General features: G+C 46.1%; 2 protein-coding genes across 3 annotated transcripts; both read right to left on the bottom strand.

Moving 5' to 3' along the window:
* Positions 1 to 2,482: 2,482 nt before the first annotated feature.
* On the bottom strand, positions 2,483 to 11,750 carry LDHD (lactate dehydrogenase D). 2 transcript variants are annotated; one of them, XR_011972948.1, is made up of 11 exons: positions 11,591 to 11,736; positions 10,073 to 10,185; positions 9,218 to 9,359; positions 7,755 to 7,896; positions 7,220 to 7,379; positions 5,835 to 6,034; positions 4,196 to 4,324; positions 3,905 to 4,032; positions 3,572 to 3,774; positions 3,347 to 3,458; positions 2,483 to 3,017 (listed from the first exon to the last, which is right to left on the bottom strand). XR_011972948.1 is itself a non-coding variant. In XM_072636541.1 (11 exons), exons 1-11 carry the CDS (start codon positions 11,660 to 11,662, stop codon positions 2,852 to 2,854), a joined length of 1,455 nt encoding a protein of 484 aa, XP_072492642.1. In that variant the 5' UTR covers positions 11,663 to 11,750; the 3' UTR covers positions 2,483 to 2,851. The 2 variants fall into 2 exon arrangements, 1 of the variants encoding a protein (XP_072492642.1); XM_072636541.1 differs by having other exon boundaries at positions 3,572 to 3,662; positions 11,591 to 11,750.
* A 3,770-nt stretch (positions 11,751 to 15,520) lies between these two features.
* Positions 15,521 to 23,659, bottom strand: LOC140521483 (chymotrypsinogen B2-like). The gene is made up of 7 exons (XM_072636540.1): positions 23,233 to 23,659; positions 21,882 to 21,985; positions 21,297 to 21,373; positions 21,057 to 21,135; positions 18,664 to 18,844; positions 17,162 to 17,295; positions 15,521 to 15,757 (listed from the first exon to the last, which is right to left on the bottom strand). The coding sequence occupies exons 1-7, from the start codon at positions 23,282 to 23,284 to the stop codon at positions 15,596 to 15,598; spliced, it is 789 nt and encodes a 262-aa protein (XP_072492641.1). The 5' UTR covers positions 23,285 to 23,659; the 3' UTR covers positions 15,521 to 15,595.
* Between the last annotated feature and the right edge of the window lie 2,575 nt (positions 23,660 to 26,234).

Raw genomic sequence — 26,234 nt, 5'->3', positions numbered from 1 at the left:
TACAGCTGGCAGATGCTGGACATGGGGTCAGGCCAGTTTGGGATCAACTTCAGACACATTCTGGTTCCTTGGCACCAGGCAAGACAATTTCAATGACCTGTTCTCATCTGTGAAATGGGAATAGTGGCACCTACTTCACAGGGCTACTGCGAGTACCAACTGAGGCCACATATCCAAAGTACTTTGCAGACCTTAAAGCACCATTTAAATGATTGGTGGAATTGCCTAAAGGAGCAGAGACTTCCAGATATATGTCTACACTGTGAAGCACCTGCCTACAGGCTTGTCTTGGAGCTTTCTGCCTCAACCGGCTCTTTTCTGTCCCTCCCCACCTGGTCCAAGTGCCCAGAGCTGGTGCATGTGTTACGAGCTAGTCACCGTTCCCTCATCTGCCTGTGGGTTAATATTTTTATTGCTTACTTGGGGTTGTTATGAAGGAGACATATTCAGAGTCTTTGAGCATTATATGCATGTGACTTATTATTTACAGATGAGAAACTTGAAGTAGATAATGGGAAAGTGGGGAAAAACAAGTAGCTGATGGAATTCAGGCCAGGTACTATTAAAAAGGCAGAATTTGAACACGGGTCCGGTTTCCAAAGCCAGGGATTGGACTTTCCATTACAATTTGGAGAAAAAAATAACTATTTGTACTCCTGCTGCCTGAGAAATTGCGTCTGTGCCTCAGACCAGACAGGAGCCAAGAAAGGCCCAGGCAGGTGGGAAGGATGGGGGGAGAGGTCCCATTGGAGCCAGACCCAAGGAGCCATCCACCTCCCAGTCATCCCCAGCCCCACTCAGTTTGTCCAGTGGGAGGAGACATCCCATCTTCTATCTGTCCTTCAGAAAGCCTAGGACTGCCAAGTTCCCCAATTGATCCTTATCAGGACCCCAGGAGGAATGGGATTTGATTTGCATCCCAGGCTGGCGGTATTGGGGGCCAATAGCTGCCTTGATCCTTTTCCAGTATACTACACACCCTCTGGTGGATAATGTTGGGAACAGCAGGCCCAGACTGGCAAAAAGGCCGGCCAACCGGACTTGGTTGAGCTTTCCCACAAATAGTGATGAATGTAGGCCTTGGGGGAGAGAACTGGGATCTGTTGAGCCAACCTTCCTGAGGGTAGCTCAGTTGTTTGACCTAAAGAAACACCAAGCTGAGTTGGACCATGGCAAACACAATTAATTCCTTAAAACCCACTTTCCAAGGAAGGGTTGGATGGTGAGAGACATAAGGTAAGAGTCTATGTCCAGTCCCCTTTCTACCATAGCTGCCTACTGAGGACACCCAGATTCAGACGCACATTCTCCAACCATCCTCTTCCACCAAAATTCATCATCTGGGCTAGGTAGATGTTCGGGTTTTTTGTTTTAATTCATTATTGGAATATAATCACTTCTTTCTCAAAGGGTACATTTGGGTTTCACAGAATCACTGAATTTTAGAACTAGGAGGAAACTTAGTAACCACTGATTCCAGTTAGTTATTTTTGGCTGAAGAAACTTCGCCTCAGAGGGGGAAAGTAATTTGTTGATTAGTGGAAGAGATGGGACGAAGGACACAGTCTTCTGATTCTTACTCTAATGCTCTTTCTACTACCACACATTATGTTTTCATCTTGTATAACTAGAACCGAGCTCTTAAAATACCTTTTGGTATTTCAGTAGTGGGAAAAGAGAGAGAGTACATTCAGTATCAGAAATCATGAATTCTCTTTAGCTGTACTGCTTGGGCACCAGGACCTTCCTTGGTAAAACAGTCATGTAAAAACTACAGAGGATCTAGTGCTTAACATGACCTGGTCACGAGGCTGGTTTTGGGTGTCGATAAAACCAAAGCCAAAGCTGTGTAATGTTCTGAACAAGAGAGCTGATAGCTAGCCCACTGTATGCTGGCCCAGTCAAACCACTCTTAGATTATGTTTCCCTCTGGGTGTCATATTTTTTAGAAGAACATTCACAGAAAGGGACAAAAGAATTTGTAGAGAAGGAGGGATCTGAGAAGGAGGACTGCTGTGCTCCAGATGATCAGGTCACACTGCATGGCAGAACTGAGACCAATGCTGGACTTCACAGTCACAGACTTCATCTAATAGCTTTGCCCCTAGATGAGAAGGCCTGTCCTGTGAGGTCTTCCAAAGATAATTGGATGCTTATCTGTAAGAGATATCCTAGAGGGAATTCCTGAATGGGAGAGGAGGTCAGGTTACTGACCCAGCACTGAAGATAGTATGATTCCTTTTCCAGAGATCTGGGGAGCTCGGGCAGCATTGCCTCCAGACCCCACCCCACGACTGCTCCAGCCTTTCCTTCATGAGGTCCCTGCAGTGTTTTATCATAAGCCACAGAACAAGAGGAGGGGAAGACTTTTGACTGGGACCCTGAATGTAGACTGATCAGGATGTAGCCTGATCCTGCCTTCCCCACAGCTTCTAGGTTGATGAGTTTGGGTGAGAAATAGAAGAGAGAGCCTTCACAAGGGCAATTTTAAAATGTTTACTTAGAAAAATCATGATAGACAAAGGGCCCAAACTGAGCTATTCAAGACAGATAAGCAGTAAGTCCACCCCTGTGGTCTCGTTTTCCCAGGTTACTTAGGAGCGACCTAAATCAGTGTTTTCGGGCCTAAAGGGAGATTTTTGCCCAGGTAAAAGGTGATTAGCCATCTCCTCCACTAAAGTCTTTGCCACATACAGCCCAACCCTCCAAATCTCTTGAGGTGACCTCTGCCAGGACTACCCACTATCTTAGCTGATGATGCTTTGGGTTTTCTAGTCTCTAGCCTCATTTCCACAGCCTGATCCCTGCAAGGAGAGTAAGTAGTTCCTGGACCAGCAGAAGGGCCTGGTTGTCACAGCACTTTGCCAGGATTCATGAGGTTCTTGGGGTCCAGGACTGATTTGATCTGCCTCATAGTCTCTATGCCTACAGGGCCAATCTCTTCCTTGAGTAACTGGCGTTTGCCCAGCCCGATGCCGTGTTCCCCAGTGCAGGTCCCACGCATAGCCAGTGCAGTCCTAGGATACACAACTCAAGAGCTTAGTGGAAGCAGTCAGGATGGACCAGGCTGAGACCTCTCAAGAGGCCCTGAAGCTTTTGTGGTTTCTTCTGTGATTGAGGAGGACCACTCAGTTTGGAATTGGCACCAGCATCCATGAGCACCTGGGCCAGCTGCCTCCTTCCTTCTATCCTCCAGGATTGAGCTCACCCATATCTCTCCCCAGACATGGAATGTGGTCTTTGAACCCCACCCTCCTGTCCCTGAGCCTGTGATTCCTGCCTCCTGCTCTGAGCCCCCCTGCCCCGCACCTGCCCTCCCAATTGAGGAATCAGCAGAATCTTGTACCTTCCCAGATGTGTCACAAATTCCTTTACTCGGCGGTTTTCATCAGCATCCTCAGGGTTGTACAGTAAGAGACAGTGGAAGTTTCCATCCCCAACATGCCCAACGAGGGCCCCTAGGAAGGAAGACAGAGGTGGCTGCCCAGTGCCAGACATCACTATGCCCCTACACATACACATCCCCCCTATTCATGCCCCACCTCCCCTCTTCTGGTCTGGAAGAGGTTACCTATGAGTCCAAAAGCTTCCAGGTCCTTCTTGGCCTGCACCATAATATCTGGGAGCCGTGAAATAGGGACACAGACGTCTGTAGAGTAACCCTGAGTGGGTGAAGGATACAGATCCAGTCAGCTCCATCAATGACTGCCCCCTGGCAAGATGATGTATGCTCTTTCTCCCTCCTCCAGCAGGGGAAAAGGGCTCCTCAGGAAGCTTTAATGGGGAATGACATGTCAGGTCCCAGAGCATGGGGTAGAAGGGAATCTCCCCACCCCCTAAGTGCTTGGAGAGAAGGGGCCCTGTTTCTCCCACCCGATTCTCCCTTCTCCCAGCCCAGGCTCACCTTGCAACCAGGCCTAAGTGCCAGGGTGGCATACCAGGCATTGTGCCGAGCTGTCCATAGCCGGTTCCGCTCCTCTGGGTCCTTGGACCATGCAAAATGGGAGCTTCCGTTCTGCTGGATGATCTCCTCTGTGGGGGGTCCTTGTCACCTTAGATTCCTTTTCCCTCCTCTTTGGGACCCAGGGGAGATCCTGCCCAGAGGCAACCACACTCCTACAGGAATGGCCTCCCCAGGGGCCAGGGTCCTACCCTGCACACCATCTCCTCTTGCCAAAGCTGGAGGAGGCCTCACCTGTCCTCTGCATCTGCTCTTCCAACACTCGCTGGGAGCCATGAAACTCCAAGAAGAGGCTGGGAGTGACAGCATTGGTCAGACCACTGTACTTATTGCAGGCATCCATTATAACCTCATCTAGGAACTCTGGAAGGGGGGATGGGATGGCAGGGAGGGGCAGAAAAGGTGAATGAAAAAGAGGCAGGAAGATCAGACCTTGGCAGAGGAACCGCCCATGCACACCTGGAATGACCTCTTCTTCCACCAACCCACACATCCCAGCACTTAACAGTGCCTGGCACATAGTGCCTGCATACTAAATGTTGATTCATTGACCAATTGGCTGGGTACATCTCCTAGAATTATAATATTTAATCACTCAATTATCTATATGAGCTAGGCACTATTTAGAGCTAGAAAGGACCCAGGCATCTAGACCAAGGCTTCTTCAGCTAGGGTTTTAGGACAGATTTCAGGGGATCGGAGAACTTGGCTTTTTGTTTTTAATATTTTGTTAACTAATGACACAGAATTATAATTCTCTAATTTATGCATTTAAAAACATGATCCTGAGAAAAGCCCTCTGTCCCACTCCCACCTCTCACTTCTGGAGAGCTCTGAAAATAAGTTCCCTGGTATCAGTCACTTGACACCTTGGGTTAAGCCTCTTGGGGACCAACACCTGGGACCAGGGGCTACAAGATTCATTTTATCAATGAAAAGACCGAGGCTCAGGGAAGACACATGGTTGGTCATAGGTCACAGAAGTGATATATATCTACGCCAGGATTCCCAGGGAACCCATGGATTCTGACTCCAGATCCAGCATTCTTGGTACCACATCAACTAAGTTCAACATGAAATTGTGCAAAGTAACATCTGTATGACATAAATTAGAATGATGGCCAAACATGGTGACACATGCCCATGATCCCTGCTACTGGGAAGGCTGAAGCTGGTGGTTCACTTGCACTCAGGGGGTCTGAGCTTCTTTGAGTTAAACTGATTGGGGGGTCTATAGTAAGTCTGGTGCCAATATGGTGAGCCCCTGGGAGTAAGGGGGAGGTGCTACCAGGCAGCCCAGGGCAGTGTTGTAGCAGGTGAAAGTTTCTATGTTGATCAGTAATGGGAAAGGGCCAATGAGAGACCTCAGAACTTCCAGCCTGAGTGAGATAGAGACCCAGTCTCCTCCTCCACACCCCACCCCCCAAAATAGGACAATAAATAATAAGGGAGCAATGATGATGGCACCTACTATGTTCTACTCCATCTACTATGTTTACTACAATTCTCCAACACACTGAGAAGCTGAAAGGGAAGGAAAGTGAATCCTGGGGGGGAGTGACTTGCCCAGGGTCACACTACTCCTTCATGGTAAAGCTGGGACCAAAGCCCAGGTTTCCCTGATCCCTAGTCCAGGACTCTTCTGCTATACTGGGCTGTCACCTGAGGGTGGGATTAGGTTCTCCCTGGATTTGTGGACCCTGGTCCCAGGTGTTGGTCCCCAAGAGGCTTAACCCAAGGTGTTAAGTGACCGATACCAGGGAACTTATTTTCAAAACTCTCTAGCAGTGAGAGGTGGGAGTGGGACAGAGGATGCCACCCCCCCACTCCATCTTCCTTCCAGCCGAGCAGAGCCCCTGCCCCTAGCCCTCACCGATGCGTGCCACAGACAGTCCACTTTGGATTATCTGTACAGTGCTACCCACAGCAGCCTGGATGCTGGGGAAGGCACAGATCGCAACTACGGTGGCTTCGGGGATGCCATGCAGTCGGAGTGTTGCTGTGGTGATAAGGCCCAGGGTTCCCTCTGAGCCAACAAACAGTCCCGTCAGGTTGTAGCCAGCCGAGCTTTTCCTGGACCCCAGGGAACACAAGAGTGGTTACTGGGGTCAACCCCAAGGTAGTATCCACATGACATAGGCTCACAGGAACATAGATTACAAGCTAGAAGGCTCCTTAGAAGACATCTGGTCCAACCCCATCATTTCACAAAATACAGATACATAGAGGTAAAGAAATCTGCCCAATCATAGTCAGGATTCGAAACCAGACCCTCTATCTCCCAATCCAGAGCTCTCCCCAACACACTGTTGGGGATCAGGGATGAGCTCTATACAACCCCAGTCGTCCTAACTAACCTGTTGGCAATCTGGGAGCCATGGCCTGACCTACTTAAGCCTTGAATGAAGCTGTCTCTATTTCCCAGTGGCCAGGACCAAGGTCTAAAGAGCTCAAGTGGATCACTATCCAAGGGTCAGAAGAGATTGTCCCATCCAACTCCTTCAGTTTACGGATGAGGAAACTGAATGTTAGCGTCCTACAGCTAGAGGGTAAGAGAGCAATGACCCGAACTCAAGTCTTCTGGCTCCTAGTACAAGGACCCTTCCAGTAGACCGGATGATACTGAGGACACGCGGACTGTCACAACTGCTCAGTCAACCCCGAGGCCGTCTGAGGTCAAATACATGATGACTACAGCCATGTAAGTGGAAGTAAGGAGTAAAGTCAGAATGACTGAACCTGCCCCAAAGAAGGGAGGGGAGAAGGGACAGCCCCTCCTCAGGAATGACTCTACAGAGAGGGTCATGCTTTTTTTCATATCTTGTAAGTTTTGCTAAACTGGGGGGTCCTCTTATTATAAGGGATGGTTCTCAGGGAGGAGACTCAAGAGGGGACATATTAGGAAATACAGGTGATATAAAATATTAATATCTTTTAATGTCTATATTTTTTCCAAAATATGAAGGTCATGCCAACCATAAAAAAGAAGATAAATCTGGCTAGGGATGAGAAAGAAATCACAGAATGTTTTCCAAGAAATCAGTTGAGAAATGGCTTCAGGCTTATCTGCTGCTTTGGATTATCTGTATTATTTTACCCCTCGTGAGTGTAACCAATCCAAAAACTTGGCAAGAGGGGGTGAGTCCCTCAACAGATACCATCTGCACACTGGCTCCTGAGGGCTGGTTAGCACCTTGGTTGCTGAAAGTCCTGACCCTAATTCTCAATACTCCTTCCTACCACCATAACCCAACTCACTGGAATCGGCGACCTTGACCTGCAGTGTGCAGGATCTGCCCATCTGCCAACACAACTTCCAAGTTGACAACATTCTCCAACATGGTGCCATATCGAACAGCATTGGTACCTGAGGCCCCAGTAGCTGCCATACCACAGAGGGAAGCATCAGCTCCTGGATCTGGGAAGAAAGAGTACATGGGAGAAGGGAACCAAAGTGGGAGAGGGTGTGAAGCTCCCAAGAGATCTAAGAATGAAACCAACCCATTGACTTGGGCAGGATGGGAAGCAGGTGGCTTGAGCCAGATCCATGTCTGATGTCCTGAGGATGGGACCAGACAGTTTGGGAGAAAGTGGCCAATCTTTGAGGCATAGGCACTTATGGTGGAAAGAAGCCAGAAACTCCAGGCTGAGCCCAGCCGTCCTCCTTAAAACACCTACAAGGGACCCTCTTCAAAGCCATGATAAAGGTCAGTTCCCTGAGAAGGGAAGGAAGGAAAACCCATGGTATTACTGGAACAAAAGAAAATACCGCAGAGTTTGAACCCAGTCATACCCACTGGAAACCAGAGACCAGTATCCCTCAGATAGTAATTAAGGGCTTTCCAGGTGACCCCGGGCTCCACAGTCACTGAAAAATCATCCACACTCAGATCCAAGATACGGTCCATGTGGGTGAGGTTAAAGCAGATGCCACCCTATCACAGAATAAAGGGAAGGCAAGGAAGGGAAAGAGGTCAGACAGGTCTCCATCTGCCCCACCCACACCCCCCTAAAGTTTTCAGATGCCCTCCACACACCCCTTTATTGATTGATAGATGCTGAGAGCTAAGTGTCTAGGAAACATGAGGGAAGAAGAAAGGAAGGGGAAGGGAAGGGGTAAGCACACTGAAGACCCTAGAAATAAAAACCCCAGATTAAAGCAAGGTAGGAGAGTGCCCCCTACAGTGCAAACTCTTTGAGAAAGGAGAACATGATTGTTTCCAGAATGCCAAGACCATCAGCTGCCCCCTCATGCCAGGTTCTGCTTCGGATGAAGGGCCAAGGGCTGGGTGTAGAGGGAATCAGTGTGTCCTCTGACTCCAGCTTGAGAAGCTCAAGGCTGTCCCCCAATATACCAAGCTTCCCTTAAGAGTCCATGGTTGGTGATCTGTTTTGCTGGAATTTTTTCTTTAATTTTTTTTTCTTTTCCATAAGGGATAGCTCTCTGGGAGCAGGGAGGGTAAGGGATTCAGGGCGAAGTGTAGGAGATATACACACACACACACATGTATATTTACATATATCAGTAAAAATTGGTTTAAAAAAGAATTCATGATGAATTCATGAACTTTATTTAAGTCGCCTCCCCATTTTTTTCTCTACCACATCTATGCAGTTTAGAATCTTAGAGAGATAAAGTGATTTGCCCAAAGGCAGGACTTGAACCCAGGTCTTCCTGGCTCCTACATCAATTCTTTTTTCATTATACCATGTCTAGGTAACATAACTAATTAGTACCAGAGGCAGACCTCAAATCTTCTTGACTCCAAAGCCAACACTTTTGTCTCTCCCTCCTAAATTTCACTGTCTATAAGTCTCATTTTCCCATGAGGTCAGCATAGACCAGCACAGGTACTAACCCATGACCCCTGGGACTCTTTACCTAGGATTCTGTGGGGCTCAATTATCCAAGATTCCTGGGCTAGTGGGCATAGTTGTGGGAAGGGGGAGGCAGGAAAGTAGGGGGTGGTGGTGGAAGGAAATAGCAAGCCTCATTAGGTAGGGAGGAGGGGTGTTAAGGATAGAGCTGGGAAGTAGCAGATATTGAACATCTTGCCTTACCCAATCAGAGGTGGGAGAGAGAGAAAGAGACAGACAGACAAACAGACAGACAGAGACAGATTCTTATATAATAGGGTCCAAATTGGGGAAGGGAACCTAGAGGAATATGGGTGGAGGTAAGGAGACAATAGTGTCAAAGATGGAAAGGGAAAGTGACCCCACTTTAAAGAGACCCAGCCCCCGCCTTGGTCCTACCTTTATAGCATTGACGCCACCTTCCAGCCCTGTCCCAGTGCCAAAGGGAATGATGGGGATCCTGTAATCATGGCACAAGGCTGCCAGCCGGCTGACCTGCTCCACATTCTGGGGCCAGACAACAGCATCTGGGGGGCTGCACCTGCCGGAAAAGACAAGGCTGGCCAGAGGAGGCTGGCAGGTCCCAGCTCAAAAGAGAGCCAGCCAGGTCCTCAGACTTCAAGATGGTGGGGAATAGGTAGTGCCCAGAGGGTAGTCTCTGTGCTAAGGTTTAGGAGTGGAAGAGAATATTCCTGAAGTAGGAGACCAAAAGGCAATCTTCTTGCCTGGAGTGCTGAACTTTGTCTCCATCCAAGAGCCAGAAGCAAGGCTCTCTGGGAAAAGGGCTTCAGGAGAGACCAGGTAAGAATGGAGCCAAAAGGCTTGGTCCCTGCTCCTAAAACCTCTTCTATCAAGCCCAGAGCAAAACCAAGCCTTGAAGGAGGTATCCAAATGGGTAGAAGAAGAATGAACCACACATAGATTAAGAAAGAAGGCTTTGGGAATGATTGAGTCCCCTAACCCCAACCCTTATTTTACAGACAAACTAGGACCCAAAAAGAACCGAGATCCCCAAGGTCACCTGTCTAATTCAAAGCAGAAGATAGCTACTTATGGTTAGATACAGGTACAGAAAAGTCTGATAATGGACAAATCAGGATGGGAAGGGAAAGCAGAGGCCTCCAAAGAGAAGGGGCTGAAGGATAGACAGGCCTTGTGGCCACTCTGACTCATCTGTCTTCTGGGTTTAAGGCTGAGGGGCCCAGACTCAGAACAGGACTCAAGGACATACACGCCCCCTGCCCTGCCACCTACCTGTGTGTAGATTCATCATGACCATGCTGTTCAAGCACCACATCAGCGGTGGACACATTGGACTCTCCTACCACCGCCTTCAGCTTCTTCACAAAATCTGCACTGACTTTCACCTACAAAGATCACAAGGGGGCAGTATTTCAGGGTTCTGGCACATCTGCACTCTTAGGGGAAGGTCTAATCAGCAAACATTTATTAAGCACCTACTATGGGTCAGGCAGTGATGGAGATGCTGGGGATAAAAAGATGAAAATGAAATAGTCTACCCTCAAGAAGCTTACATTGAGGGGTGTTAGGGAAAATGGATATTTGTTAATTAACAAAGATTAAATGTAATTTTGAAAAGAAAAACCTCATTAAAGTATGTACCCTTTCTTTTTTATTAAAAATAGTAACTTTCTAACATGTAGTTTCTATCAGTCTCAAGTGACCAACTCTTCTGTGCTATTTTGCTTAACTTTTGAGGGGAATTGTCCTGGGGGTTCCACTGTCGAGTTTGTTGGGGTTCATACCCTATCAGGGGTGGAGAATCTACGATCTCGAGGCCACATGTGGCCTTTTGACTGAGTCCAAGTTTTACAGAACATGTAAGAGGATTTGTTTCATGAAGAGGATTTGTTTTATAAAGTTTGGATTCAATCAAGCAGCTGCACATGAGGACCTGGAAGACCACATGTGGCCTACTCCTGCCCTATGACAAAACTAAATTTGTCCATTCAAAAACTTAAAAAAGGTTTATCCTTATATGCCCCCACTGTGCTAGCAGTGGGGGTATTGAAGACAAAATCTGTTGACAGAACAGGATACTTTGTGCAGTTTTTCAGAATTATTATACAAAATGAGGTCCAAATGTCCTTTAAAGGGACACAGCTTAGATAACCTGCTCAGCCTTACTTAGGGAAGTAGAAGATTCAGAGACTCAAAAGAATGTCAGACCTAGAAGGGGCCTCAGAGATCAATTTGTCCATTCCCCTGTTTCATAAATAGAAAAATGGCAGTTCCAATACTTCTGGTTCATTCAAGCGGGAAATCATCTTTGTCCATCGAATGTAGTCACTGAGGCTCAGAGAGGGGTTGCCCAATGTCCACAGCACATTAATGCCAGGTGACACCCAAATCTCCAGGGCCCATTTAAACAGGCCAATAAAGCCTTAAGCCAAAGGAACTCCACTTTCCCAGCCCTTACTCCAAGGTCCTTCCAGGAAATCTGGCTTAAGTGCTCACTCCTGCGGGCTATGGCACCGACGTGCCAGTGTCATCGCCGGGGAGCCGCAGAGTAGGCTGGCATTGCGAACGTGGAAGGGGGGGGGTGGGGCTTTAAACCTTTGCAGCTTTCTCTCCGCATCTCTCTTCAAAAGGATCCCGGGGTAACCCCCCACCCCCCCACCCCACCCCCGTCAAAAGAGGCTGCCTCCCGGGCTAGGATTGGGGGCCAGAGAGGTAGCTGTGGGAAGGAGGGGGCCCCAGCCTCTGCACTCGTCAGATCGCAGGGACCCCAGCCAAGCTCTGGGCCTTTACCTGCTGCCCCTTCAAGCAGTAGCTCCTCCAGCTGCCCAGGATACGAGCAGCTCCCCGGAGCTGTCCCGCCATAACAAAGGGGCTTGAGATCCAAGCAGGCCTTCTAGAACCCCAGCTCTGGGCAGAATCCCAGGAAAACCTCTGAGCACCCACCAGTGGCAACCCTGCTGCGCTCCCATTGGCTGCTGCAGGGGGCCTGCTCTCTTAAGGGAGCCCAGGCTGTTAAGGTAGTTAAGCCTCATTCCAGTCAGCAGTTAGGGAGCTCCCAGCCCCGGGGAACTGATACCAGGCTGGGGCTCCAGAGTCCTAAATCATTGACTGGAGATTCCAGACTCATCGCCCTTTCTGACCAGGTGAGGCTGGTGAATAGGGAGCCCCCATCGCTGGACGCCTTCCACAGGAGGCTGAATTACAGATTTAGTTTCAATACATGGGCCGAACCTCACTAATCTCACGATGAAATCCCCCCATTCCCATTCCCCCCCTCAAAAAAGGAAGGAAAACAGCATAGAAGAGTTGATTGCTTGAGACCAATAGAAGCTTATTGATCACTAAGCCTCTAAGTGCCTACTGTGTGTCAGGCATTGGAGATACAAAAATCTAACTGGTCTAGGGGGGCGGGTTCCCATTCCTCTGCTTCATCCCTTCCCATTCTAATCCATTCAGCTGCCAAAGGGTTCTCCCTAAAGTCCAGGTCATTGTTTGAGTAGGACTCTCCCACCAACCAGGACAGTTCAGCTAAATGGATTAACTCTCAGTATACAGCAAACCTTGAACCAATATAGAAATACTAGATTTTATTTTCAGTCAAGTGGCAAAGTTTGGGATGCCAATGGAAGGCAAAGTTCCTTTGGGGGACTTGCAAACTAATCAGGATCAGACTGGTGCTTATTTACTAAGGGACAGTGAAAGAATCTGGGTGGGATTAAAAAGTGGTGGGTACATGCAAGTAGTCTGGGTGGGCCAGATGTCTTGGACGGATGTGATCTGGACTGGATCTTAAGGCTGGAGCCCATAGATATTTTTTTTTATTAGAACCTCAATGACCTTAGGAGTTCAAAAGGTACCTTAATATGTGGATGTTCCAGAGACCGTGGAACATCAGTGCCCAGAGCAGCAAGGTTGGGACCCCAGGCCAGTGTAGTTGAGACAAGGACTCATCTGGCAGAAACACTGCCTTTGGACATAAACTTGGTAGGACCAATGCTCTAAAGGAATTAAGCTAAATTATGAGCAAGGAATTGGGGTGGTGCTGCCTAAAGGTTGGGGGAAGCATTTGTACGTTTGCTCCTGCCATATCTTTGAAGTAAATTTTCGTTTGTAAAAGCTGATTGATATGAAGTGATTAAATGGAACTTGGACTCCAGTCACAGGACCCAAACACGGCAGGGGACGAAGCTAGTGGGGGTTTAAGCCAATGGCAGTAGGGAAGAGAACCCCCAAAACCTTCAGGGTACCCCAGAACTCTGATGGGCAGATATAGCAAGCCTGGGAGGAGCCAGAGCAAATAAGCTACAAATTTGCCACAAGATTTCAACTTTGGAAGGAAATTTGGACGCCATCTCATACAACCTATACCTAAAGAGAAATACCCTCTACAACATCCCTGAATATGTCATCCAGACTATCTTTGAGGAACTCCATTAAAGGGGAATCTATCCTGAGTCTGTTTGTTCTTTGGAACAAACAACTCCAGTTGTCGAAGTGTTTCTTAGACTGAGCTTAAATCCGACTCTGCCACTTTGACCCTCTACCCATTGTTCTTAGCTCCTCCCTCTTCCATATCCCACAAGCAGGAAGCATCAGAATTTGAACTCAAGTCCTTTGTCTGTAAAGACAACAGTTCTTTCCACTATCCACTGAAATTTCTGGTCACATGGCTACAAAGTTTCTGAATCGGGTCTTCCCGACCACCTTCAAATACTAGAAGACAGCTTTCACTCCCCATTCTCCTTGTCTTTTCTTTAAGTTGAACAGCTTCAGTTCCATCTGTTGATCAGGATTGATGGGGTGCTTAGTTGCATGTACTTGGGCCCCAATTCTAAAATCACATTTCTTTTTAAAAATCACATTTCTCCCTAGCCTCAAAATACTATCTCAGGCAGTTTCTCCCCAGCCCAAGGACACAGCCTGTCCCAGCAACAACGGTTATCTCCCTTCCTGCTATAGTAGCCAACTTTATCTATGGAACTCATTAGTTTGAACCAGCTGCTCATTGGGTCATAATGACATTTACTACTCACTGACCAATCACATGTATCCTAGACTTGGACACACCTATACTCCCTTACATTAATCTTGTCTAACAAGATATTGAGAAGAGAAGCCTGGTTTTTCCTGGTCAGCCTTGACTGTTGGTTGACTTAGTGACATTTCAGACCTAAAACCACACCTCCAGATAGCCCTGCCTTGGGCTATTTCCCGATGAATTTGGGGTAAAATACCTTCGCTAGATACCAAAAGTGCATGTTCCTTTAAGAACTGACCACCCCTTAACCACTCCCTAATCCCACCCCAAAACACCTAGTTAGCATATTTGGCACAAGTGATACTACAGAATGTCCTATATAAACTTTCCCTGTACCCCTTTAAGGTTGCAGGTTCCCTAAGAACTCTTGCCCGTTGACTTCAACAAACGCTTGAGTTCGTGAATTCTTCTCCAGACACCTGCCCCTGGAACCCTGGTCTTTGTGGGGGGTCTCACACCCCTCCCCTTCCAGCCCTCATCAGTACATTCCCTAGTCCACTCCCCTTCCTCCTCTCCACACCTTCCAGCTTGTGTTAATGTCCTGCCTAGAATATGGTGCCCTGAAAAGTTATTAAGGGAAAGGATGTACGTATGTATGTACGTAGGGAGCATGTCTGTTGGAAAAGTTTGTGAGATGAGTGTCCAGAAGAACCCAACTGAAGTCAGGCATCCAGAGAAAATCAGTCGAATGGTATCAGCTCTTCCTAAAAGGCGTATATTTACTGAGCCCCAACTCCAAGGTGTGGAGGTCACGTTTTGCCAGGTAAGGTAAGTAGGAACAGGTTTTTTTTCCTCTTCCCAGCCTCCTCAGCAACATAATCACTAGAAATGGAGTTTGTTTCCCCAGAAGCCTCTGCTAATGGTGCTCCCTAGCCTCAAAAACACTATCCCTGGCAGTTTCTCCCCAGCCCAAGGACACTATGCCTAGACTCATGAATAGGCCGCAGTAAAACACTTCTTTCTCCCCCTGGTACAGTAACAAACTGAACCTGTAGGAATTATTGGCTTGAATTGGCTTTATTCTGGACCCTAAAGATATTCAGTACCCACTGGACTATCTATACCAACTCCCTACCTCATTTTATGCATCCTGGACTCCTCATTATGAGTAACCTAGGTTTAAGATATATCTATATCCCCTATATCTACCTTGTCAAACATGACACCGATTTGTGGCAGACTGGGCAATCTTCAGTCAGCCCTGAGCACTAATTAACTTAGTGACTTAGCGTACCTAAAAACCATACCTCCCTGGCCCCCTTCTCCCACCTTGGGCTTTTCCTAGTGAACTGTGGGTAAAATGCTTACACAAGTAGATGCTAGAAATGCATGTTCTTTTAAGAACACTCATTAACTACTCCCTAATCCTGCCCTAAATCACCTAATTAGCATACTTGACACATGTTTTTACTGTACTTCATTCTATATAAACTTTAACTGTCACAGTTTCTAAGGTCGCAGGTTCCTCAAGAACTTTTGCCCCCTGAAAAGAGTAAAAATAATTCTTTACCAACTTGACTTAAAGAATGCTCGAGTCTGAATTCTTTCCAGACAATTCTGTCCTGTATCCTGGTCCTTGAGGGATCCCCAAACCCCTCAAAACCACATCAGTCTGGCCTCCTGGGGATGGGCCTGACTTTCTAGATCTCTACTGCAAGCAAAGAGAACACTGTAGCCCAGAATATCCTGCACAGATACATTTATTGGAGGTGGGGGAAGGAAAGAGTTACAAGATGATTCTTCAGCCCCTGAGCAGCTCAGTTGTTGGCCAGGGTTTCCTCGATAAAGGGCAGGAGTTCAGTGACTCTGGAGTACACAGCAGGGGTGGTGGTAGAACAGACACTACTTCCCCAGGAGACGATACCAACCAGGTTCCAGGCACCATTTTTCAGGCAAACCAAGGGTCCACCAGAGTCACCCTAGGGAGACAAGAGAGCTTGAGAGGGTCTGTCAGCCCCCCAAAGGAGTGTCAGGGTGGTCTAGGACACTAACTTTAGACTCAGAAGATCCAAATTGGAGTTCCAGAGCTGATATTTCATAGTTGTATGACCAGAGACTTCATGGGAGACTAAGAAGAACACTGTCAAATGGAGTTTTAACCCCACTTTATCTTAACTGCCTCATAGGCTTGCTGCAAGCTGGACAGTGCCACAGAAATAAATGGAAATTATTAAGAACTGAAAGTTCAGCGACCTAGTCTAGGAATTGACGTCATGACACCGTGACTAGAGTCTCTCATGACACTGCCGAGGCTTGGTTTGGAACTTTTCAGAAGCATGAGGGGAGGAAAATAGAGAATAACGGGCACATTTTTCTAAGCTTTCTAACTTTTCAAAAATGTTTTCATGTCTATGATCTCATTTATTTTTTGCAAAAGCCCAAAAAGGTAGGTAGAAAGAGTATGGGTATTAATCCCCATTTGACAGATGAGAAAACTGAGGCTGATCCAAGTTTGTGATGTTACTTAATGAACTGGTAACATAGCCAAGAACAGAAGCTAGATTTTTTTTCTAGTGCAGAAAATGTGGCTGGGCAGTGGAGACTAATGGGAAGTTTAAGAAAGGGAGACATTAATGAAATACTACCTTGCATGGGGTTGGGAGAGGAAAGAGAAATGCTTACATGAAGGAAAGGGAGAAGGACCTTTCCTGGAAATTAAGGAGGGCTAAGCCTTTCAGCCCTGTCACTGACAGGACTAAAGAGAATTTTTGGTGTGCGATCATTCTCAGTCATGTCTGATTCTTTGTGACCCCATTTGGGGTTTTCTTGGAGAAGATACTGGTGTGGTTTGTCATTTCCTTCTCCAGTTCTTTTTACAGGTAGGAAAACTGAGGCAAACAGGGTGAAGTGACTCACCCAGGGTCACACTGCTAGGAAGTGTCTGAGGCCGGATTTGAACTGGGGCTCTACTCACTGTGCTACCTAGCTGCCCCTGACAATGAGATCTGTCCAAAAGTATACTAGGCAGGGAGTTCCTCTTTCCTAGAGAAGGGTGACCACTTGTGTCAGGCAGTTTAGAGAGATGAAGCATGCATTGGACTAAACGTCTTCCGAGGTCCCTTCTCACTCTGATTCTGTAAAAGTGGTTCATGAGAGGGATGCCTGGGCTGGGAGAGAATCCCTACGTGGAGATTCTAGGATTTCCTTTGCTCCTTACTATCAGGATGCCAAATCACTTGGATTTTCTAAGTCTCTCATCTGTATTATAGATAATGATAAGATCCCTTTCAGGGCCATATCATTTGCAATTCTCAAAGGGAAAGAGAGGAAGGAAAACAGAGGAGAGAAATGGGGAGGGGAGGGAGAGAGAGAATGCCAGGTACCATGCAGGAAGAAACACCACTGGCTCCAGCACAGATCATGGTGTCTTTAATCTTGTTTCCCCAGTACTGCTTGCATTCCGCGTTGGTCAGCAGGGGCAGAGCTGCCTGTTGGAGCTTATCTGGGACTTTGAGGGCTGTGGAGACAAAAGATAAGGTGGTGGATGAGGGAGAAGGGGGGTGAGGGTAGGATTCTGGAAGGAATGATCCTGACAGTCAGGACTGAAGACTGCTCTGTTCCAACCTTGCCACTCCACCTTTTCTTCTCTGTTGGAAATAGTGCTTAAATATCCATGCTCAAAATTTTCTTTAAAAATACTTTTAAAAAAGGAATAGTCTGAATGTGAAAATATGTTTAATACAACTGTATAAGTAGAACCTATATCAGATTGCACATAGTCTTGGGGAAGGGGGGAAGGGGGAGAAAATTTTACAACTCAAAATCTTATGGAAGTGAATGTTGAGAACGAAAAATTCATTATTTAAAAAGGAGTAGTCTGTAGGAAATTAAATTCTAATTATTAAAAGCAGCTACATACAAACCAATATTGGTTCCAAAAAACATTATCTGACATGCCTTCCTCTTCTGAGCAGAGAAGAGAGGTAGGGGTCTACTGAGACAAAATTGGGTTTTCATTGTTAAATTAGCTCACTGTAGATATTATTTTTTGCTTAATTGTTTTCCTTTGTTACAGGGAGGCATGATAATCAAGGCATGGGAGGGAGGACAGAGGACAATATGTCCAAACTAATAAAAAACAAAAAAGTATCAATACTTATTTTAAAAAGTAATAATCCTATAGGAATCAAAAGATACATATTGCACAGGTATATTAAAAAAAATTAGATTGAGCATACACAGAAGGGACTGGAAAAAGACAAGGAGCAAATATGGTTATTCTTGCTAAAGTTTATACTATATAGCCTTCTTAAACTGTAAATCATTTATAAATCAATTATATTCCTTATTTTCTTGAGATTGTATTATAATTAAATCTATTTTCAAGAGCGAAGCACTAGGTTTGCTTCTGATGTCTTGTATTCATTACAAGTGAACCAGAAACTCTTGCAAATTGTTTGAGCAAACTTAACCACTAAGCTAATGGATTTGAAATTGAGGACAGTCAGGCAGTTGCAGGAAGGATTCCTTAAACATCCAAACCCAGGGATTACCCATCAAAAAGTGCTTTTTATTTTTAAGCTAAGTTGAAGTCTCAGAACTATGTTCCAACTCTGAAAAGGTTTTGACTCTTTAGTTAAAAATTCAGGGTGAAAGTAAAGTCAGTCTGAAAAATCATGATTTGAAAGCAGGGACAAATGTGACCATTTTCTAGTTCTCAGACAGAATAAAATCCACATGCCTTGTGGATATGTGAATTCGTTCACATATTATTTATGGGATATGTGTAGTAGACCAAGCGGTCTTAATTACAAACCAACTAACAAAAAATGCTATTGGAGATGTGCAGAGCATCTAGTGCTAAGCTAGCCAACCTCACACTTACCATTATACTTGGTCTTGCCCCAGCCAGTTGTAACACAGGTGGTGCCTGCAGGGAAATTATCATCGACACTGGGCAGACAGACAGGGGACACAGTCTCCTGGCTGCGTGCAGGTGTAGCCAGCTTCAACAGGGTAATGTCATTGCTAATAGTGAGTGCGTTATAATTTTTGTTCTTGAAGACCTGAAAGGAAACCAGGGACAAGAGAGTGAGATCTTGGTTTGAATCTTAGGTATTGGCTCTGCCCCCAAATTTTCATTGGTACCTTGTAGTACCTCTAAATTAGAAGGGACTTCAAAGATGGTCTAGTCCAACTAAATACCTGGAGGAGCCCTTTCTATGACATGACTGACAAATTGTTATCCAGATTTCACTTGGAGACTTCCAATGATGGGGAACTCACTATCTTGCAAGAAAGCCTGCTCTGTTAGGCAGCTTTTCCTTCTTTGTTACTGAGGTGTTTCAGTCTCATCCAACTCTGTGATACCGTTTGGGGCTTTCTTGGTAAAAATATTGGAGTGATTTGCCATTTCCCTTGCCAGCTCATTTTACAGATGAGGAAACTGAGGCAAACAGGATTTGTTGCACAGGATCACACAGCTAGGAAGTGTCTGGAACTGAATTTAAGCTGGAGAAGAGGAGTCTTCCTGATGCTAGGCTCAGCACTCTATCCACTGCTCCACCTAGCTGCCCTGCCCATGGCTAGAACAGGCAGTAAGGAGCAGAGCGGGGATTTGAACCCAAATGTAGCATTCCTGAGGCACTGATTTCCTGGCCCAAGAATCAACCTAAAAGGCTGCCTTCACAATGCCTGTCTTCAGCTTTGTTTTTCTGTATAAGTCTCTTCTACCATCCCCTCCCCTCCAAAAAGAATTAGCTTCCCTCAGTTTGGACAAGCCAGGGAGGATTTCATTTTGAAACAAACAAAAAAAAGGAATGACAGGTTCCACTGTATACCTTCACCCTCTGAACTAGTCTTAGTGAGAAAACTTAGTTGTACCTGTACTTACTATTTAGGAGGGGTATAAAGCCCACTTTGCCCCAGAGGGCAAAGGTTTATTCCACACTGGGGCAGGAACTCTGACTGCTGTCATGTATTCCAGACTGAAGAACAGGGCCCCTGGTGCACCCCAGTAATCGGGAGTCTGGGACCCTAGGTGAGCTGTGTGGCTGGTGGGGTTACAGAAATCATCCTGTTGATGAGGCTGTCTACTGGAGACTTACAGTAACCATTCTTGTGCATGGCACCAGTTCCAAGGATCCTTATAATAAATCTCCCTTCCTTTTGTGTGTCTCTTTTGAAAGTCATTTCCCTATCTCTGCAATTTGAACCCAAACACCATCAAGCTGGCTAGTCATCTCCAGCTCCTTCCAGTCTCTAGAACTGGCCATGACACACTGAGGTCCTTGGAACCTGGTGTTCTGTCTGAGCCTAGGACAAGACCAACATTCTTACCACAATGCTCATTTTCCTTCAAACTTTCTTCCCATCCAAGGAAAGGGAGAATCTCCAAGGGAGCACTTCATCTTACCTCTGTGCAACCGTGGTTATCGAATCACACTGAGCCTGAGCTTTCTCATCTGGAAAGTGGGGAAGACTGCCACCTGCCCTCCCTGCCTCACAAGGGATCCAATGTAAATAGCCTACTTTGAGACTCAGCTCAATCTTACCTTCTGCAGGAGACTATTAGCTACATGATGCAGTGGATAATGGGCTAGCCTAAGTCAAGAAGACCTAAATTCAAATTTGGCCTCATCTCTACCAGCGGGGTAACCCTGATCAAATCACTTAACCTCTGTCTGCCTCAGTTTCCTCATCCATAAAACAGGGATAATAAACACACCAACCTCCCAAAATTGTTGTGAGAACAAAATGAGGTATATTTGGAAAGTGTTTTGCAAGTCTTCAATTGCTACCTAAATGCTAGTCAGAATTATTTTTATTTCCCAGTTTCCTGCTCTATCAGAGCCTTCCCTGAGACTGCATTCAGTTTGCCCTCTCCCCCACTGGAGTATAAGCTCCTTGAGGGCAAGGACCCTAGTTTTTCGTTTGCCTTTTTTGGTTTCCTCAGCAGACAGTGCAGTGGTTGGCACGTAGAAACAATAAATGCTTATTGGCCAACTACACGTGAAGCCCTTTTAAAATGCCAAATATTTATCATAAATTATAAATAAAGTAGTAATTAAAAATCTTGGCTTAGATTTTATTAGTTACCAGCCCAGAGCTGACCCTCTCTATTTACACGGTGTCTGGCAACTGATAAAAGCTTAATAAATGATTTACTTCTCCTTTGCAATTACCTTCAGTCTACGTAGGGAGGCCAGACAGTGGCTGCCATATTACCAGCACACCACCATACTCCTCCCATCCCCCATCCCTGGGCCCAGGCTGTACCTTGGCTATCTGCAGAACTTGCACATTATCCTCAGCCGAGTTCAGGTTAAATTCTCCAGCAACCACCTTGTCAGTTGTCCTAAAACAGAGCGAAGGACCCGCATATCAAAAGCCAAACAGGCCCTGCTGTGGGTTGCATGAAGGCTCACCTAATATCCCAAGAACTTTGTTATCCAACCCAGTTTACCACCACCTCTCCAAAAATGAAAGAGAAACCTCTGGTGGAATCCCATGACCTACCTGACACTGCAGTGAGCAGCTGTGACCACCCAGTTCTCACTGATGAGGGACCCTCCGCAGAAGTGGGAACCCGATCTCTAGAGGGGAAGAGAACAGACAGGAATCATATGCATCCTAAGAACCTCAACAGTTCAAGAACTTCCTCTGGGGACAGAGAAGAGGCCCAGGAAGCCATGGTCCTGAGAAGAGCCCTAGTCTGAGGTCAGGAAAATGGGTCTTTTTTATTCTTTTGGGAGATGGGGATGAGGAGGGATCCCAGAGAAGATTAGCTAGATCTCCTGCCAAGCTGGGCACCAGCTAGAAATGGCATTTCCTTCTTGCCTAGTAGGGCAGAAGTTGCTATGGGTTCTAGAGGTTGATATTTGTGGGACTGAAAAAAAGGGGTAGCCAACTAGACAAGAGGCTTCTTGGGGCCCCAGGACAGCCTTTCAATCACTCTTTTCTTCCCCTCTGGCCATTCCACCCTCCGCCCACTTCCCGTGGTCCTGTAGGGGGAGGAATAGATCCAAAAGGATCTTGGAATGGGAGAAGGAAAAGGAGAGAGTAACAGCACCACTCCCCATGAAGCAGGGTCTGGGTGCTCACCTGCAGAGACACTTGCCAAGGCCAAGAACCAGGAACTGCATCTTCACCATTGACAATCCTGGCTAGACCAGACAGGGCAGGCTCAATGGCAGGGACGCCGCAGCCTGGGGGCAGGCAGAAAATGAAGGTGCTTAGCTGGGTAGGTAGACCCCACTCAGTCTGTGGGGCCTGCTGAAGACACCTGGGTTGGGATTCTCCCACCCCTACCCCAGTCCTCAATAGCCTCTTGTTCCCAGAGAATCATCAACTTTAGGTTGAGCCCAGATCACCTGCTGGAAATAGGAGAAAGAGGATAGGAGAGCTGAAGGCAGACACCTGGTCCAGGGAGCCTGGCCAGGGCCCTTGGGGTGTGAGCAGGGGTAAGGGTCTGTCTCGGCCAGGACTCAAAAACTCAAGGAGCAAAGAAATCTCATTGCTGGAGTCACCCTGAAGGTTTTTAACTGACCCCTGGATCTGGGATATGACACTGTCCCATTTCTGGAAGAGGATGGGAAGGAAGAGAAGGAAGCGGAGAAGGGCCGGAAATGAAGGATAGCCTTTGGGAGAAGCTGAAGAGGGAATTCCAAAGCCCAGGTAGCCCCTTATTCCCATCAGCCTCCCTGAACAAAGCCTTGAGTAGGGCTACTCAGTGACCATTGGGCTCGCCTTGCCATAGTCTGGGGGTGCCCAGATATCTTCCCTGGGCTTTGGGCACAGCTGCCTCCCCACTCCAGAACTGTGAAAGAAGCCAGTGCTCCCCACCCAGTCTCCCTGCCAGGACTGAAATTTGAACATAGCTTCTCAGTTCCCCCTCTCCTCACTCCCATGGAAGTATCTCCCTCAGGCATTAGTGTCCTTCAACCAGATCCAAAATAACTCCCTCCTCCAAATCTCCCCAACTAACACAACTGATTTCAACTCCATGGTTGGAGCAAAGTAAAGGTTCAAACTAATTCATATTAACATGTGAGCAGTTGAGTCTTTAAGCCCCTTCAGGGACATTTGCATTTTCAAAGAGAACATCTGTTCCCCTCCAAAGTACATTTTTAATCTGAGGAATTCCAGGAAGTATTGGGGGGGAATGAAAACAGGGGCCCCTTTTATCTCATCAAGTGAGCCCGTGCCTAGACATCTGGTGCTGAAAGGGACCCCAGAAACCATCAAGGACAATGCCCTTTCCTCCTCATATGTTACAGATGAGAACACTGAGCCCCACAGAGATTAAATGACATGCCCAAGGACACACAGGTAGGAAGCGTCAGAGACAGAATATACCTCCAGGATCTTCCAATCCATCATAGCTCATTGTGTAAACCTGTGGGGTTGAGAATGCCAGCTTGTCTGCTGGGGAGGGTCAGGGAACAGGACTCACCTGAAGCTGCAGCCACAAAGGCCAGGCAGGACAGGAGCTGAAGGAAGGCCATGATGCCAGTGGGAAACAACAGGCACAGTGCCTTCCCTTATATCCCTGCCTTTGCTCACCAGTAGGGCACTGGGCCAATAGCCTTGACTCTCAGGAGAGGTCAGAGATGTACCTTCCTACTCCCCACTACCCTCCCTCCCCCTTCAAGAAACCTTGGGGTGATAAGCAGGTGGGCCAGCTGCTCTTTCTCTCGAGATTCCTTCCCCAAGGGCCAAGGGTTCGGCCCCATCTTCCCCCTACCTTCAGCCTGGGAACACTGCAGCTGCTTCCACTACCCCGACTTAGCCTGAGTTGGGCTGGCTGTGAGGCCTGAACTGCCTTCTGTTCCTTGCCAACTAACTCTGCTCCTGAAACTGAACTTTCCCTGTTTGGATGCAAGAACTCAGAGACCCTGAAGACTCAATATCGGAAGGCTGAGAGCAACAGAGCTCATCCAATCCACCCCACACCCCCCCAAAGGCTCTAGGGCAGTAAATCTTATTCTTGTGGCCACAAATTTCAAAATGGCACCCCGTGCTTCCCAGCCTTCTCTTTCCTTTGTCCCAAGCGATTCATTTATTTATTCAAAAAATATTTACCTAGAGCTTACTAACTGCAAAGCACTGAAGGGGAGAAATCTGAGCTAGTCATGGGCTCCCAGTCTAGGAAAGGAAGGTCCAGTTCAACAAACTTTTATTAGGCACTTATGGTATACAGGTGATTCTGAGTTCTTCAAGGGGTTTAAAATTGCCAGCAGGGCTTAAAATTGGGGGAGTGGGGGAAGAAGGAGAGAGAGGGAGAGAAAAATAAATGCTTGCTAATTGAACAAAATTAATTTCAAAATATATTTTTTGAGTTTTTGTTTCGTATTTTATTTTCCCCAGTTACATGTTAAAAGCAATTTTTAATATTTGTTTTAAAAACTTTGAGTTCTGAATTCTCTCCCTTCTTCACTCTCCACCCCACCTCATTGAAAAGGCAAGTCATTCAGAATAGGTTATACATATGCAGTCATGTAAAACACATTTCCTTATTAGTCATGTTGTAAAAGAAAATACACACTGAAAAACCTCAAGAAAAATGAAGTAAAAAATCTGCATTCAGACACTATCAGTTCTTTCCCTGGAAATGGATAGCATTTTTTATCATAAGTCCTTCAGAGCTGGCTTGGATGATTGAATTGCTGAGAACAGCTAAGTCATTCACAGCTGATCGTCTTACAACATTGCTGTTAGTTTGTACATAGTACACGTCACTTTGCATCAGTTTTGGTAGGTCTTTCCAGGTTTTTTTTGAAAGCATCCTGCTCATCATTTCGCTCTCTCTCTCTTTTTAACATTTTTAATTTTAAAATTTTTCTTCCTCTCTCCCTCTCCTTTTTCGTTCTTTTGGTTTTATAGTTTCTTTATTTTTCATAAAGTCATTCATTTGCTCAATTCTACTTTTTAAAGAGTTTTTTTCCTTCAATGAGTTTTTGTGCCTCTTTTTCCATTTGACTAATTCTGCTTTTCAATATATTTTTCTCATTGGTTTTTTTGTACCTCTTTTACCATTTGACTGATTCTGCTTTTTAAGGTGTTTCTTCAGAATTTTTTTGTCTCCTTTACTGAACTGTTGATACCTTTTTCATTACTTTCTTGCATCACTCTCTTACCCTTTCCAGTTTTTCCTCTACTTCTCTTACTTGATTTCCAAAATCCTTTTTGAGCTCTTCCATGGTCTGAGACCAATTCACATTTTTCTTGGAGTTTTTGGATATAGGAGCTTTGACTTTATTATCTTCTTCTGAGTATGTGTTTTTGATCTTCCTTGTCACCACAGTAACTCCTCATGGTCAGAATTTTTTTCTGTTTACTCATTTTTTCAGTCTATTTCTTGACTTTTAACCCTTTGTTAAAGTGGGACTCTACTTCCAGGGTGGAAGGTGCATTGTCCCAAGCTTCAGAGACTTTGTGAAGCTATTTTCAGAGACACTTCTAGTGGTCTGTAAGTTTTCAGTTCTTCCAAGGTGGTGGGATCTAAGGAGAGATGTTTATTACTCTTCTGGCCTGTGCTCTGGTCTCTGAGCAACCACAATCACTCTTTTCTGCTCTGGAAGTGTAACAAGGGTCCCCCCCTCCACTGTGACCACAAGTTCTGCTGTGTTAATGCTCGTCCTTGCCCTGGGTCTGACACCCAGGACTTCGACCTGGATCTGCGTATGAGCAAAACAACAGAGCCCTGTTTCAGTGCTAGCAAAGAGGCCCCTGTAATCTCCTACTGATCTGTTGTTTGATGCCCTTCCTGTGTGTGGGCTGAGAGTTCTAGAAAAAGTTGCTGCTGCTGCTAATTTACCAACTCCCAAGACCTGCTCCTGGTTTCCTGGGGCCAGGGCTGTGTTGGTGCAGTCTGTGCTGGACTGTGCTCCACTCTCACCCAGAGGTGACAGACCTTTCCTGCTGATCTTCTAAGTTGCCTTTACCTGGAAAATTATTTTACCTTGTCCTTTTGCGGGCTTTGCTACTCCAAGAATTGTTTTATGGAATTTATTAAAGATATTCAGAGGAGTTTTGGGGAAAGCTCAGGTAAGTTGCTGCCTTTCTCCACCATCTTCTGCCTCTAAAAGAGATCTTTTTTATATTTAAGCATGCCCTATCAAGCTAGAAAAATGTTGAAAATGAGCTCAAGGATGGATGATGAACTATGAGAGTTGGTTGGCTGACTGACTAAACATCCGTCATCTGGGTACTAGCCTAGCAAAGTTGGGGCTCATTGTCAGAAAGATGACTCCCAGGTAATAAATGTTGGTTCAATGAAATGTTTTATTAAAAACTTAATGTTACACATTAATACAACCAACTTCACTTGCTTAGTAACTCCTTTTATTTAAATGACTGATTTTGGGCCCATATACTCTAACCATATTTTATACATATTTTAGTCACTTCCTCTATATATTCATCAGGATTCTCTGTTCATTCTTATTCACTTTT

The sequence above is a fragment of the Notamacropus eugenii genome, chromosome 1 (genome assembly GCF_028372415.1).
Source record: "Notamacropus eugenii isolate mMacEug1 chromosome 1, mMacEug1.pri_v2, whole genome shotgun sequence".
NCBI classification, from domain to species: domain Eukaryota; kingdom Metazoa; phylum Chordata; class Mammalia; order Diprotodontia; family Macropodidae; genus Notamacropus; species Notamacropus eugenii.
The sequence above is the reverse complement of the archived record's forward strand: the minus strand, read 5'-3'. Positions and strand labels throughout refer to the sequence as shown.

Bases quoted from the DNA above. Each gene is read 5' to 3' on its own strand.
- LDHD (XM_072636541.1), bottom strand. From the start codon at position 11,662: ATGGCGGGACAGCTCCGGGGAGCTGCTCGTATCCTGGGCAGCTGGAGG. The intron at 10,186-11,590 runs GTAAAGGCCCAG...TGATCTTTGTAG, and splicing joins ACTGCTTGAAGGGGCAGCAG to GTGAAAGTCAGTGCAGATTT. The intron at 9,360-10,072 runs GTAGGTGGCAGG...CTTTTCCGGCAG, and splicing joins CATGATGAATCTACACACAG to GTGCAGCCCCCCAGATGCTG.
- LOC140521483 (XM_072636540.1), bottom strand. From the start codon at position 23,284: ATGGCCTTCCTTCAGCTCCTGTCCTGCCTGGCCTTTGTGGCTGCAGCT. The intron at 21,986-23,232 runs GTGAGTCCTGTT...GCCTGCCCCCAG, and splicing joins CTTTGTGGCTGCAGCTTCAG to GCTGCGGCGTCCCTGCCATT. The intron at 15,758-17,161 runs GTACCTGGCATT...TTGTCTCCCTAG, and splicing joins GTGGTGTTTCTTCCTGCATG to GGTGACTCTGGTGGACCCTT.